Source organism: Centruroides sculpturatus, unplaced genomic scaffold, assembly GCF_000671375.1.
Source record: "Centruroides sculpturatus isolate CEXI.00-Female unplaced genomic scaffold, Cexi_2.0 scaffold1219, whole genome shotgun sequence".
Classification (NCBI taxonomy): domain Eukaryota; kingdom Metazoa; phylum Arthropoda; class Arachnida; order Scorpiones; family Buthidae; genus Centruroides; species Centruroides sculpturatus.
The window spans coordinates 85,488-97,863 of record NW_019385840.1 but is presented as its reverse complement, the minus strand read 5'-3'; the positions used below and the strand labels follow the sequence as shown (position 1 = coordinate 97,863).

General features: G+C 31.4%; 1 protein-coding gene across 1 annotated transcript in view; it reads right to left on the bottom strand.

The window, feature by feature from the left end:
* Nucleotides 1–8,073: 8,073 nt before the first annotated feature.
* LOC111642428 (multidrug resistance-associated protein 4-like) overlaps nt 8,074–12,376 on the bottom strand; it is a 76,802-nt gene continuing 72,499 nt past the window's right edge. The window contains exons 25-26 of the mRNA XM_023388780.1: nt 8,693–8,798; nt 8,074–8,625 (exon numbers count right to left, since the gene is read on the bottom strand). Of these exons, the coding sequence (XP_023244548.1) occupies nt 8,449–8,625; nt 8,693–8,798 (283 nt within the window). The 3' untranslated portion in view covers nt 8,074–8,448. The remainder of the gene's footprint in view (nt 8,626–8,692; nt 8,799–12,376) is intronic.

Sequence of the window (12,376 nt, the reverse complement as noted above, 5' to 3'; positions counted from 1 at the left end):
CATATCTCCCGCACCCTTATAGCTATCGAGACGCAACCCCCCTGGTGCACGAATTGAGACTTGGGGCTACTACCACATACAAACACCATTCATGTGCAATGTGTAGTTTTGGCGAAAAAGTGAAATATATGGACATACATGTTCATTTTTATATATCTATATCTATATATAATATATATCTGTCTATATCTATTATATATCTATATATATATAAAATAGATAGGTTTAGATATGCATAGTTTTAACCTGGGTATAAGGGTTTTAAATATGCACCATATAGGATTTAAGTGGATACTGGTTTATACAGGTATTGATTGTATTTAGGTTTATATAAGTTTTATTATAGGTTTTTATGGTGTCCTTTTCTGCTCGGGAAAAGCACTTGGTTCTGCAGCAGTGGTGTCCATAAACGTCCTGCTACTGTTTTAATGTAGAGTGCATAGCACTTCATATAATACATTAAAACTGTATAGCACTCGGTACCCGCGGAACGCAAGGTCATCGTCTTACAGGTTGTAAGAGCATAGAACTATAAACTACTGGCGTGACATTTATATGTATGGTGCATAAGGTCTAGTAGAGGGTGGTTTGCATAGAAGTCGGTAGGATTTTCTGGTACTCTCAGGTAGAAACAGAAAAGAGTGATAGTAACACCACCTGGGACGGAATGGTTATTCTTAATTACCTCTCTTGAACAAGATGTTGAAGTTCAGAAAATGGATCTGTGTAAAACTATTTTCTTCTACTTTAAGGAACAATTTATCCTTTTTGTTCTTGTTAACCATAATAACCAAGTTCTTCTACACTAGCAATGGGCGATGAATACATTGAAATAAGCAAATTAATATACGGTTATATTAATGCAAAAGAATCAAAAAAGCATAATTACACACACACACGGACATATATATATATAAGTTGACGTGTATGTCCCTATATTTCACTTTTCCGCAAAAACTACACATCGCACGTGAATGGTGTTTGTATGTGGTGGGTAGTGGTAGCCCCAAGTCTCCATTCGTGCATAGGGGTGGTTGCGTCTCGATAGCTATAAGGGTGCGGGAGATATGAGGCTGAAAGTGGTTGAAAGTGGCTTTCAACCACTTTCAACCATCTATTTCGAATGTTTTGTTCGAATTTGTTCGAATTAAATTCAAACATAAAATTCGAATATTGGCTCGATTATAGAACGATTGTAAACGTTCCAGAAACGTTGAAAATAGTTCGTTTGACTAAACGTAAAAATTCTCTAATTAGTCTGGAAACGGGGGACCTAATTCTTGCATTCTGTGAAAACGGGTAAGATTGGCTATAATGTAATTATCTTAATCTTCACTATCGTTACTTTTTGCCCACAAATAAAAACCCAGCGAAGCGGGATCTTGCAGCTAGTTATAACATAAAATGACGGTATGAATAAATTAGGGGTTTTGTTTTATAAGATTGTTTTGAGAAAACAACATATTACAAAATTTTAATTATTAATCTGAATAATTAATATTACATACCAGAAAAATATACTAGAGAAAACACCAACTGTATCGAATGTGTTACTTTTCTCCTTCCTTTCCATTCTCATCTACACTTTTCTATACACTTTTCATATGTAGTATTACCAATCAATCCTACACATCTATTAAATAACATTTATTATAATACTCTCTTATCCATCGCGCATTGCTGCGATCTCAGAAGAAACGAAATCCAAGCAAACTCGTTATAATAAAATTAAATTTACGTTTTATCATTTTTGTTAAAACTTATTATTATTATTCATTTTCATCGGGAAAACATTTCAAAGTGTCGTTTCAATTTTATTTATTTATTGNGGGATCTTGCAGCTAGTTATAACATAAAATGACGGTATGAATAAATTAGGGGTTTTGTTTTATAAGATTGTTTTGAGAAAACAACATATTACAAAATTTTAATTATTAATCTGAATAATTAATATTACATACCAGAAAAATATACTAGAGAAAACACCAACTGTATCGAATGTGTTACTTTTCTCCTTCCTTTCCATTCTCATCTACACTTTTCTATACACTTTTCATATGTAGTATTACCAATCAATCCTACACATCTATTAAATAACATTTATTATAATACTCTCTTATCCATCGCGCATTGCTGCGATCTCAGAAGAAACGAAATCCAAGCAAACTCGTTATAATAAAATTAAATTTACGTTTTATCATTTTTGTTAAAACTTATTATTATTATTATATTATTATTATAAATTTTCATCGGGAAAACATTTCGATGTGTCGTTTCAATTCTATTTATTTATTGGAGTGTTTGTGAATACACGATATTTTTTGTTTTTCCGTCTTGTGCGTACCCGAATAAATCAGAAGATTTTCCGACGCGTGAGCCGGCTACATACAGTTGTCCATGCGAAAAGCACGGATTCTCCAAATCTAGCCCACACACTCGCAGCGATTGTCAAAAGTGCGAAATTCCCCATTTTTTATATATTTTTTAATTCTTTACAATTTTAATTATTTAATTGCTCTTTCCTCTCTTCCTTGGCGCCATGTAAAATTTCTGATAGTTGGATAATAAACCGTTTTATTATAATTTGTCTTTTTAAATTATTTTGAGTCGATATTAAAATTTGAAAAGAGGGATCCCTAGATCGGTAAAATAGGCGAATTTCCTCCTACGACTTCGGTCGTTGTTCGGAATACGGTTAAGGTTTCAACAAAGTTCGAGCGAATACATAATTAGCAAAAAAAAGTTGAAATAAAGTGATTAAACAAACATTATTACAAATATCGTAAATAACAGTTCACAAATGCATATATACAGATATTTTTTGGAGGGGAAAATGGTTTTCACAATTTGAAATCGATATAACACACCGTAAAATGCTCGTATACATGCTTGCCAGTGTGAGATCCGAATAGCCCGGGTCTAAATTAATAATTTAACAATAAGGGTAAAATTTTGTCATAAAATATTCTTTCGTTTTGAGTGAGAAAACTAACGTTTTTTAGCGTGGGAAAACAGCTAGGAGAGTCACTTCCTTCCACGGAAATTAGAACATCCTCTGTTTTTCCCTTATCTGCTAAAAATCTCGCTTCGATGGGAACTGTTTACCCCTCATTTCTACCCCTTCCCATTCGTCCACGTGGGAAAATTCAAATACGATGATTGGTCGTAAATGGGAAGATATAGCGGAAACTGGGCCGGAATTCGGGGAGTTCGTCGGCAGATCCGAGAGTGACAAGGCTCCACTTTTTTTGCTCTCTAAGGCCAAAGCCCTTAGGAGTCCATCGGAAAATCCGAAGAGACCGCACTCCACATACAGGCTCCAAACGCCCATGATCGTATTATATAGGGTTAAACTTAAGTGAGAACGTAGAAGATAACCTTTATTATTGTGCCTATCCTACCCTCTCTTGAACCGAAGCTCAAGTACGATCGAAATGAAGTACCCTTGCCAAGACAAGAAGACGACAAAGCAAATTTAACAAGTCGTATGATTTTAAATGAACTGTGAGCTCTTTCTCACCGGTATAGGTTAAGAATAGATTTTCCTCCGGTCTCGATTAATTTAATTATTCGTTCTTTGCTTGAATGTGTTTAATTATTTGATTATTCCTTATTCTGTATTAGTATCGTTTATTTTGTTTATTAAATACTCTACATTTTGTTAAGAGATGTCTCCCGTCGAATCTCTGAATCAGATCTACGGCATAAATTTCGCGCGTGTTTATCGGCGTTACGAAAAATAGATAAACTGGTGTCGGGAAACTGACATTTGGATAGAAACTACACAGTCTTTAATCCTCATTAAGCCTGAATATTACAGCCCTCCTATGAACGATTTAAGATAGGATCTCGCAATCAGAAACTAAGAGAACAGATTTCAGACAATCTGTGCCCGTAAGTGATATAGGATCAACCTTATACCTTTGGCTACTCTCACACCATCTATCGTAGGATAAATGTACTATCCCAGAAACCTTCGTGGAAGTATATTAAACAACTTCCCAAAGTTTCACGGCAATCGGATAAACGTTGAGGTAATGCATGAAGGACAGACATACATTCATTTATATATATATAGATTTATTTTAAAGTGTAAAGGTTTAGCGTTTTATTTGTGTTCAGAAAACCTCGAACTTTCATGAAGATTTTATATAAATACTAGCTGCAAGGACCCACTTCGCTGGGTTTTTATTTGTATGTAATATAGTTTTATATATATATATATAAGACTGTTTTTCTAAGTAATCTAGAATCTAGCTGCAAGGACCCGCTTCGCTGGGCAAAAAGTAACGAGAGTGAAGATTAAGATAATTACATTATAGCTAATCTTACCCGTTTTCACAGAATGCAAGAATTAGGTCCCCCGTTTCCAGACTAATTAGAGAATTTTTACGTTTAGTCAAACAAACTATTTTCAACGTTTCTGTAACGTTTACAATCGTTCTATAATCGAACCAATATTCAAATTTTATGTTCAAATTTAATCGGAACAAATTCGAACAAAACATTCGAAATAGAAAGCCACTTTCAATCACTTTCAACCTCATATCTCCCGCACCCTTATAGCTATCGAGACGCAACCACGCCTATGCACGAATGGGCACTTGGGGCTATCACCACATACAAACACCATTCAGGTGCGATGTGTAGTTTTGGCGAAAAAGTGAAATATAGGGACATACATGTCCATTTTTATATATAGATAGATATTTTATATATATATAGATATAGATATAGATAAAGTTAAAATTTTCTGCTGCGCTGATTTCAAATATGATATTTTGTTAAAAAATAGTTGTTATATTGTAATTATAAAATAGCAAAAACGCTGAGTTTTGAATGCTGACATAGGTTTTTACCAAAAATGCGTAAATGCTATCAAGCGAAGAAGTTCCTGATTAAATTTGACACCACCACGAGACACGACACGAGTTTCTTCTACCTTTCCACCTCGTTGTCGTTTATCCACCAAAATTTAACATCGATGTCCCTTACACGGAGCCGTAACTAGCCACTCCTGTGCCCTGTGCGAGAATTTGCATTTAGGCCCTTTAACTTATTTGGTTTTGGAAAAATACATTACAATAGATTTTTAATAAGATTTATTTTAATTGAATTTTTCTGGCTTTCATTTCAGCAAATTCATTAATTACAACATCATAATTAATATTTTCAACTATATTGTATTCTACTGAAATAATAGAAATATTGCATAATCGTTCTTGTCCGATAGTTGATCTTAAATAATTTTTTTATTAAGTTTAACTTACTAAAACTTCTCTCGCACGAAGCAATAGAAACGGGAAGAGTTAGAAATATTCCAAGAGCGACATTGATATTTGGGTAAGACTCAATTAAACCAAAATCACGAAGAGCCTGTAAAATATTAAGCGGAGATGCAGTTTCTATAAATCTATATATATAAAATTGCTTGTCCTGACTGACTGAATGTCTCACTGATTCATAATCGCCCAGAGCAAACCGCTGGACCGAAAAAGCAGAAATTTGGTACACAGTTAGGGTTCGTCATGAAAACGCACAATAAGAAGGGATTTTTCGAAATTCCCAAGTGCGGGGGAGAGGGAGAGCATTAAGTCTAAACCAGAAGAACGGCTTCTACTGTACTATTTTAAATGCGATTTTTTGTTTTTATGTGCATTTTAGTAGGGAAAGTCATGGCAATGCACACTAAAAAGGGATTTTCAGAAATTCTCCCGCGGGGGGGTGAGGGAGAGCATTAAGGCTTTACCGGAAGAACGGCTTCTACTGTACTATTTTAGATGCGATTTTCTGTTTTTAACTACGTTTAGTCTTCATTGAGTACTTAGGTGTATTAAATTGATAACATTTCAGACATTGTTATAAATATTTTTATCTATTTCGATTTTTAAAATGTTCGAACCGTTTTAAATTCGAATTTGTTATTGCATATTGGTTCGATTATAGAACGATTGTAAACGCTCCAGAAAATTGATCAAATTGAAAATAGTTCGGTTGATTCACCGCAATTCTCTTCAGCGGTAGCTGTTATATAACAATTACTATGGTTATTGAAATACTGAATGTAAATGGGGTTTGCTTGCAAAACCTCTGCTGACGAAGTCGCGGGTAACAGCTAGTTTTGTATAAGAGTGGTTACTTCAAAATTAAAATTGTTAATTTCACTTGTGAATTCGTACTCTTTTAAATCTTTGCTATATTTAATTGCGAGATCTGCAGCCGATTCTTTTAAATTAGCAGCAATCGTGTATTATAAAGACGAGCCACAGCGAAAGCAAAAATCGTCACAGATAGTTTTCATTTTTTCATAACGCCAATCTATTTGACACAATAGAGCGTCAAGAACACTAAATTTGTATTTTAAATAATTTTTCTGGCGTCAAGTTACTTTGTTCATCTTGTGTTTTATTTATTTCCATTATCTTAACTATTTTTTTTTCGTTTATTAAGAAATCGCTTTTCTATACTTTTTGGTTATTTTTAATAATATGATCAATAATAGCATCTGTTAATATTGTTGGCCATAAAGCTATATTATTTATTACTTCCATGTATCTATATATATCGAAGCGTTTTTGGACTATTTCTATCTTCTGCGTTTCCGCAATCACTTTTTTCAGTAGCATTTTAAAGACTGCGTGAGCCCTTTTGGGGCCCTACGCGCCCGCATTGTTCTCTTACCGCTTAATCCGCCGTTCAGGTATACACCACATATGCATACCACTAAAACAAAAATTGATGTCAGAATTTCTGCACGCCTTTTACAACCTCGAGACTAAGATTTTATTTGGGAGTTACCGTTATTGAATAATTTTAAAAAAATCCTCGGACAGATTTATTTTTGTTACAAAATGTTATCTTTACTGATTTCTAGCTCTGCACACTGTAGAAAAATCTAGAAATACAGTTTTGTATATCGTAATGATATTAGTAGTAGCCAGAAAGCTCTATAAAGTAGAGAAAAATCTGTAAAATTGAAAACTATAAACGTAAATGTAGATTTCTCACGAAATAAAATAAAAAAAATATCAAAAGTCGCTACTTTTGTCTGATTTATCTGAGAGTCTCCGCTACCTCACTACGTCCTTCTAAATTCGTAACAGTTGGAAACACTAGTGAGCAGTCTTCTGCGGTCTAAGTAAGGCGAAATGTAATCGCCAAACAAGCACTGTAGAAAGGCGGAAAAATTTAAAATTTAAAATTATAATTTCTTGTGAACAACAATTTGGGCCCCCTTCCAAGTGGGCTCTGTGCGGGTGCACCTGTTGCACCTGCCTATTTACGGCTCTGCCCTTACATACAAGCTACCATGTTAAATGTCGTTCCTTGATCATTACTTCATCCCGAAATATTAAACGTAATAGACGATTTAAGTTCAAGTTTAAGATATAAGTTACATAGACCGATTGATTATTACATACTGGAATAAAAATAATTCAAAAGTAAACCAATTCAGAAAAATTTAGGTTAATTTTATTTTTACTTATTATCGTGATGCGAATTTTTGCTGGAATACATATTTAGTATTAGAATTATATTTTCGATTAAGATTTTCCTAATGGCATTTATAAACAAAACTTATATTAAATTATTTAAATTAAACCCATTTACTGTTCTTTAATACTTGAAAATTCATTTCATTTCTTAAATTAACTATTGTAAATACAGTAGAGCCTCGTTTATCCGAATTAATTGGAGACAGGTTGTTCGCATAACTTATTTTTCGGTTAACCGATTACGTACGAAAAAATGTATTAACCTATCTTATGTTGAAATTTTTCTCTGTTGCGTGTCGCTTCGCGTTGAATTTTCGTCAATGTTAAGCCTAACGTAAACTTTTTAAAATAATAATTGTGGCTATTGTATCGTTAAAAATTATTTTTTTATTTTGTACAATATATTTATTTTGTACAAACAAAATAAATATATTGAAAAATATAAAAACCAAAAAAATATACTTTAGAAGTTGATCTAGTATCAAAAACGTTCGATTCAGCACCACACGAAATCCTCAGAAAAACACCATACAAAAGTGCTAGTGCTGCCAGCTAAAACACACACCAACAAAAAAAATATTGGAGTAGCCCAAGATATAGCCAAAGATTGCAGCGCCACAGCACTAGCAAAAATTTAAATTTGCCAACTGGAATTCTTTCGGATAACCGACGTTTTGGATAATCGGGTTTTGGATAAACGAGGCTCTACTGTATTCCTAAAACCATTATCTCTTAAACCTTCTGATTACTGTCAGTAATGTTTATCATAGATAAATTTAACAGTTAAACTCACAAATGTTTAGATATTATTAATTTTATATTTTACATGATGTGCAGAAAGGCTAACTTAATGTTTAAGAACATGACTTAATATTTCTAAGAACAGAATTAAATAAAAACCATAACACCGGATTTGTAAAACACGGATATATATTGAAAACAATCCATTGTTTTATACTTTTGTTCGTTCGTCCCTTTCTTTAGAGTAATATTTCTCTTTAGCAATTTTGTATAATTCATTCATTGAAATTACTCCCATCTTCTTTACCAAGTTATAAAATATACCATTTACGTTCTTCAGTAATGCATACGGCGAGTCAAATTCTTGTAGTTTTCCTGTATCTAGTACCTAAAATTTTAAAAATTTCTAATTAAGAAAGCATTTATTTTTATATTATTAAAATGAAGAATCTTACCAGAACTCTATCCGAATCGATGACTGTATGTAATCTGTGAGCTATTGTCAACACAGTACAAGATTTGAACTTTTCTCGAATTATTTTCTGTAGACAGGAATCGGTTCTTGACAGAAAATAAATAAAATATACGTCATAATTGAAAATATTAATATCAGTATAAAACCCAAATGACGTATTCGGAAAATAATGAAATTGACTTAGAAATATCAATATCTACAACGTTTTATATAAACTTAGACCCGTGTTTTTTTATTTTCCGTCTTTCAGTTACATGTTAATAGCTGTTTTTTTCGGTAAAAGTATCCCACTGTATACAGAACTGGCTGAATAAAATTGAATTAATCGTTCGTAATACATCGGAGATTTTTCTGACCACGTTGCCTTTCGGATGGACTCAATTCCAAAGGACAACTGGTTATAGAACCGCGAATCCACAAACTGATACTGTGGTTATTAGTTTCAATCATTCAAACTACTCAGCTGCCCAGTTAGAACGACTACCTATTTTGTTTTTATTAAAAAAGACAGGAAGATGGGATTTTAATCATAAGATTAGAGTAGTCAGTCTTATAGCTCATAATGTAATCGTTGGAATAAAAAAATCTTTTTTAACAACAGTATATATGCAAGCGATGATATAATAGTATCTTTTTCTCCAAATTGTTTAAGTTCTAAGTGTACGAGTGAGCGTGATAATGTTTTATAACTATCCAAAGCTTCGTTACATGTAGAATCTCAGAAGAGAAAGTAAACAAATCCAAAGTAGACACGAAAATGATACATTTAACAGTTTATCTTTGCACAACAAAACACTAATGTAACGTAAGTAGTAGTGGTTTGGGTGGCACTAATCACAAAATTAATTTTTCCTAAAGAAAACTTAATTTTAAATGAATTTTCTAAATAAAAATTAATTTTGCATTACAAAATTAATTTTTAAATAAATTTCTTAAATAAAAATTATTTTTTCTTTAGGAAAAATTAATGTTAATTTTAATTTTAATTTTATTCTTTAGGAAAAATTAATTTTTAAATAAATTTTCTAATCACAAAAATAATTTTTACTCAAGTAAGTTGCATTGATAAAATTTGTTTTAATCACAAAAATAATTTTTACTCAAGTAAGTTGCATTGATGAAATTTGTTTTAATCATTAAAGTAATTTTTACTCAAGTAAATAATTTGTATAAATTCTGAAAATTTGTTATAATCAAAAAATAATTTTTACTCAAGTAAGTTGTATTGATAAAATTTGTAATTTTTACTCAAGTAAATTTTAAAATATTAAGTTGTTTTAATAATAAGTTGTTCTGAATAAATTTACAATAAGAAGTTTTATTATAATTTTACACAAAGTGAGTGGTAATTTGAAATAATATAACACAGAAATCTTTTTATTTTTGCATTACATGAATACAGTTTGTTTAAGTGTTTATAGTACACTTAATAAATATATCAGAACAGTTTATTTCTGCAAGTAAGAATAGCAATATATTTTTGCGATTGCGAACAATATAATCTCGATCTAATTTTTGGTATTTTATAATGTGACGCCAAGAAAGTTGATTTTGAAAATCGTTGATAAATTGTTCGTCAAGTTTTTGGTAGCGAGAAACAAACTCCCAGTCTAGATAATCTTCTAATTCGCGTAAAGTGTTTGTTTTTAATTGTTGGTATTTTAAAATCTTTTCATTATCAAAATGATGCATGAAAATAACAATAAAATCATCCGAAAGGGTTTGAAATTCTGCAACTTTATTCCAATTGAGATGTTCCAAAAAATCAGTTAGGAATTGTTCATTTAATTTCTGGTACTGGCAAATTAAATCCCATCTCGCGTAATCAATATGTTGTATGATAAACGGGATGGGAAATTTGTAATTTTTCCATATGTATTCCCAATTTAACTTATCCGCAATTTCCAAAATAAACGTATGAGATAAATTGCGTTGTTGACTGACGATATTCCAATCAACATAATTTTTAAAACGACGAATAGAACTTTCTTCTACTGGCAAGAAAGTTTCCCCTGTCGACAGAGGGTTGTGAATTGTCTAAAAAGAAATAAACAGTTCTTTTATAATATTTGTTTATTTGAATACAGATTTAAAATTGAATACATGAGTACATATATAATACATGAGTAAATATACAAAATAATAGTTGAGTACATATACAAAATAATAGTTCAGTACATATAATTGAATACAAACAAGTTAATTTTCGTTACAGTCTTTTTGAGAAAACAGAATTTCGCTACAGTCTCCAAAACCTTCTTTTTGGGAAAAGTCAATTTTGGTACATTCTCCGAAGCCTTTTTCATCTCTGTCAGTGATGTCTAATGTTTCTAAAAAAGTCGGATGCATAATTTTTTCGAAAATTAATTGTGCGATGGGCGTTCCAGGTTCAAAAATAATAAGTTTTGGTCCAAAATTATACATTAAGACTCCAATGTTTCCACGATAGTCACAATCAATGACTCTCGCATTGATTATAATGTTATTTAGAGATAAAGAAGATTTTGGAGCAATTCTAGCATAACAGTTATTCGGTATTTCTATAGCTAGATCCGTAAATATTACTTTTTGTTCATTCGGATTAAGTTCAAATCCATTAACACAAAATATATCATATCCGGCTGCTCCCGTAGAAGCCTTTTTCGGAATTTTTACATTTTCAGATAACTTTTTAAAATATACAAATTCTAGAAAATAAAATATTTATTTATTACATTTTATGCAAGCACATTTTATAAAAGATTCGTTGAATATTGGTAATGTTATTTTATCATTTATTATGAAAAATTTACATTCATATGTTTTATTATTTGGCAATTTTAACAATGCTGCTTTATTATGTGTTTGTTTCAAACAAGGATAAGTTTTACTACAAACGCTATGTATTACATAAGAACGTTTTGTTTTATATACTAATAAAAAGCCATATTGCGAAGATGATGATATCAGATTATCTGCAAGAATTAAAAGTAGAAATTGTAGTGGCCAAATGACACTACATCTATTCCATTACCTAAAATGAATTTTTTATTGTAAAATGGAGAAAGAGAAATTATATTTTGTAGATATGTTGTTACTATATGATTTTTACTTTTAATTCCATCAACAATATGGAATTAAAAGCAAAAATCATGAAATTGATGGAATTAAAAGCAAAAAACATGTAGTAACAACCCTCCATCGACTGGGAAACTTTCTCGCTAGTAGAAGAAAGTACTATTCGTCGTTTTAAAAATTATGTTGATTGGAATATCGTCAGTCAACAACGCGATTTATCTCATACATCTATTTCAGAATTTGCGGATAAGTTAAATTGGGAATACATATGGAAAAATTACAAATTCTCCATCCCGTTTATCATACAACATATTGATTATGCGAAATGGGACTTAATTTGCCAATACCAGCAATTAAATGAACAATTCCTAACTGATTTTTTGGACCATCTTGATTGGAATAAAGTTGCAGAATTTCAAACTCTTTCGGACGATTTTATTGTTATCTTCATGCATCACTTTGATAATGAAAAAATTTTAAAATACCAACAATTAAAAACAAATACTTTACGCGAGTTAAAAGATTATCTAGACTGAGATGTTGTTTTTCGCTACCAAAAACTTGACGAACAATTTATCGACGATTTCCAAAATCAATTTTCTTGGTG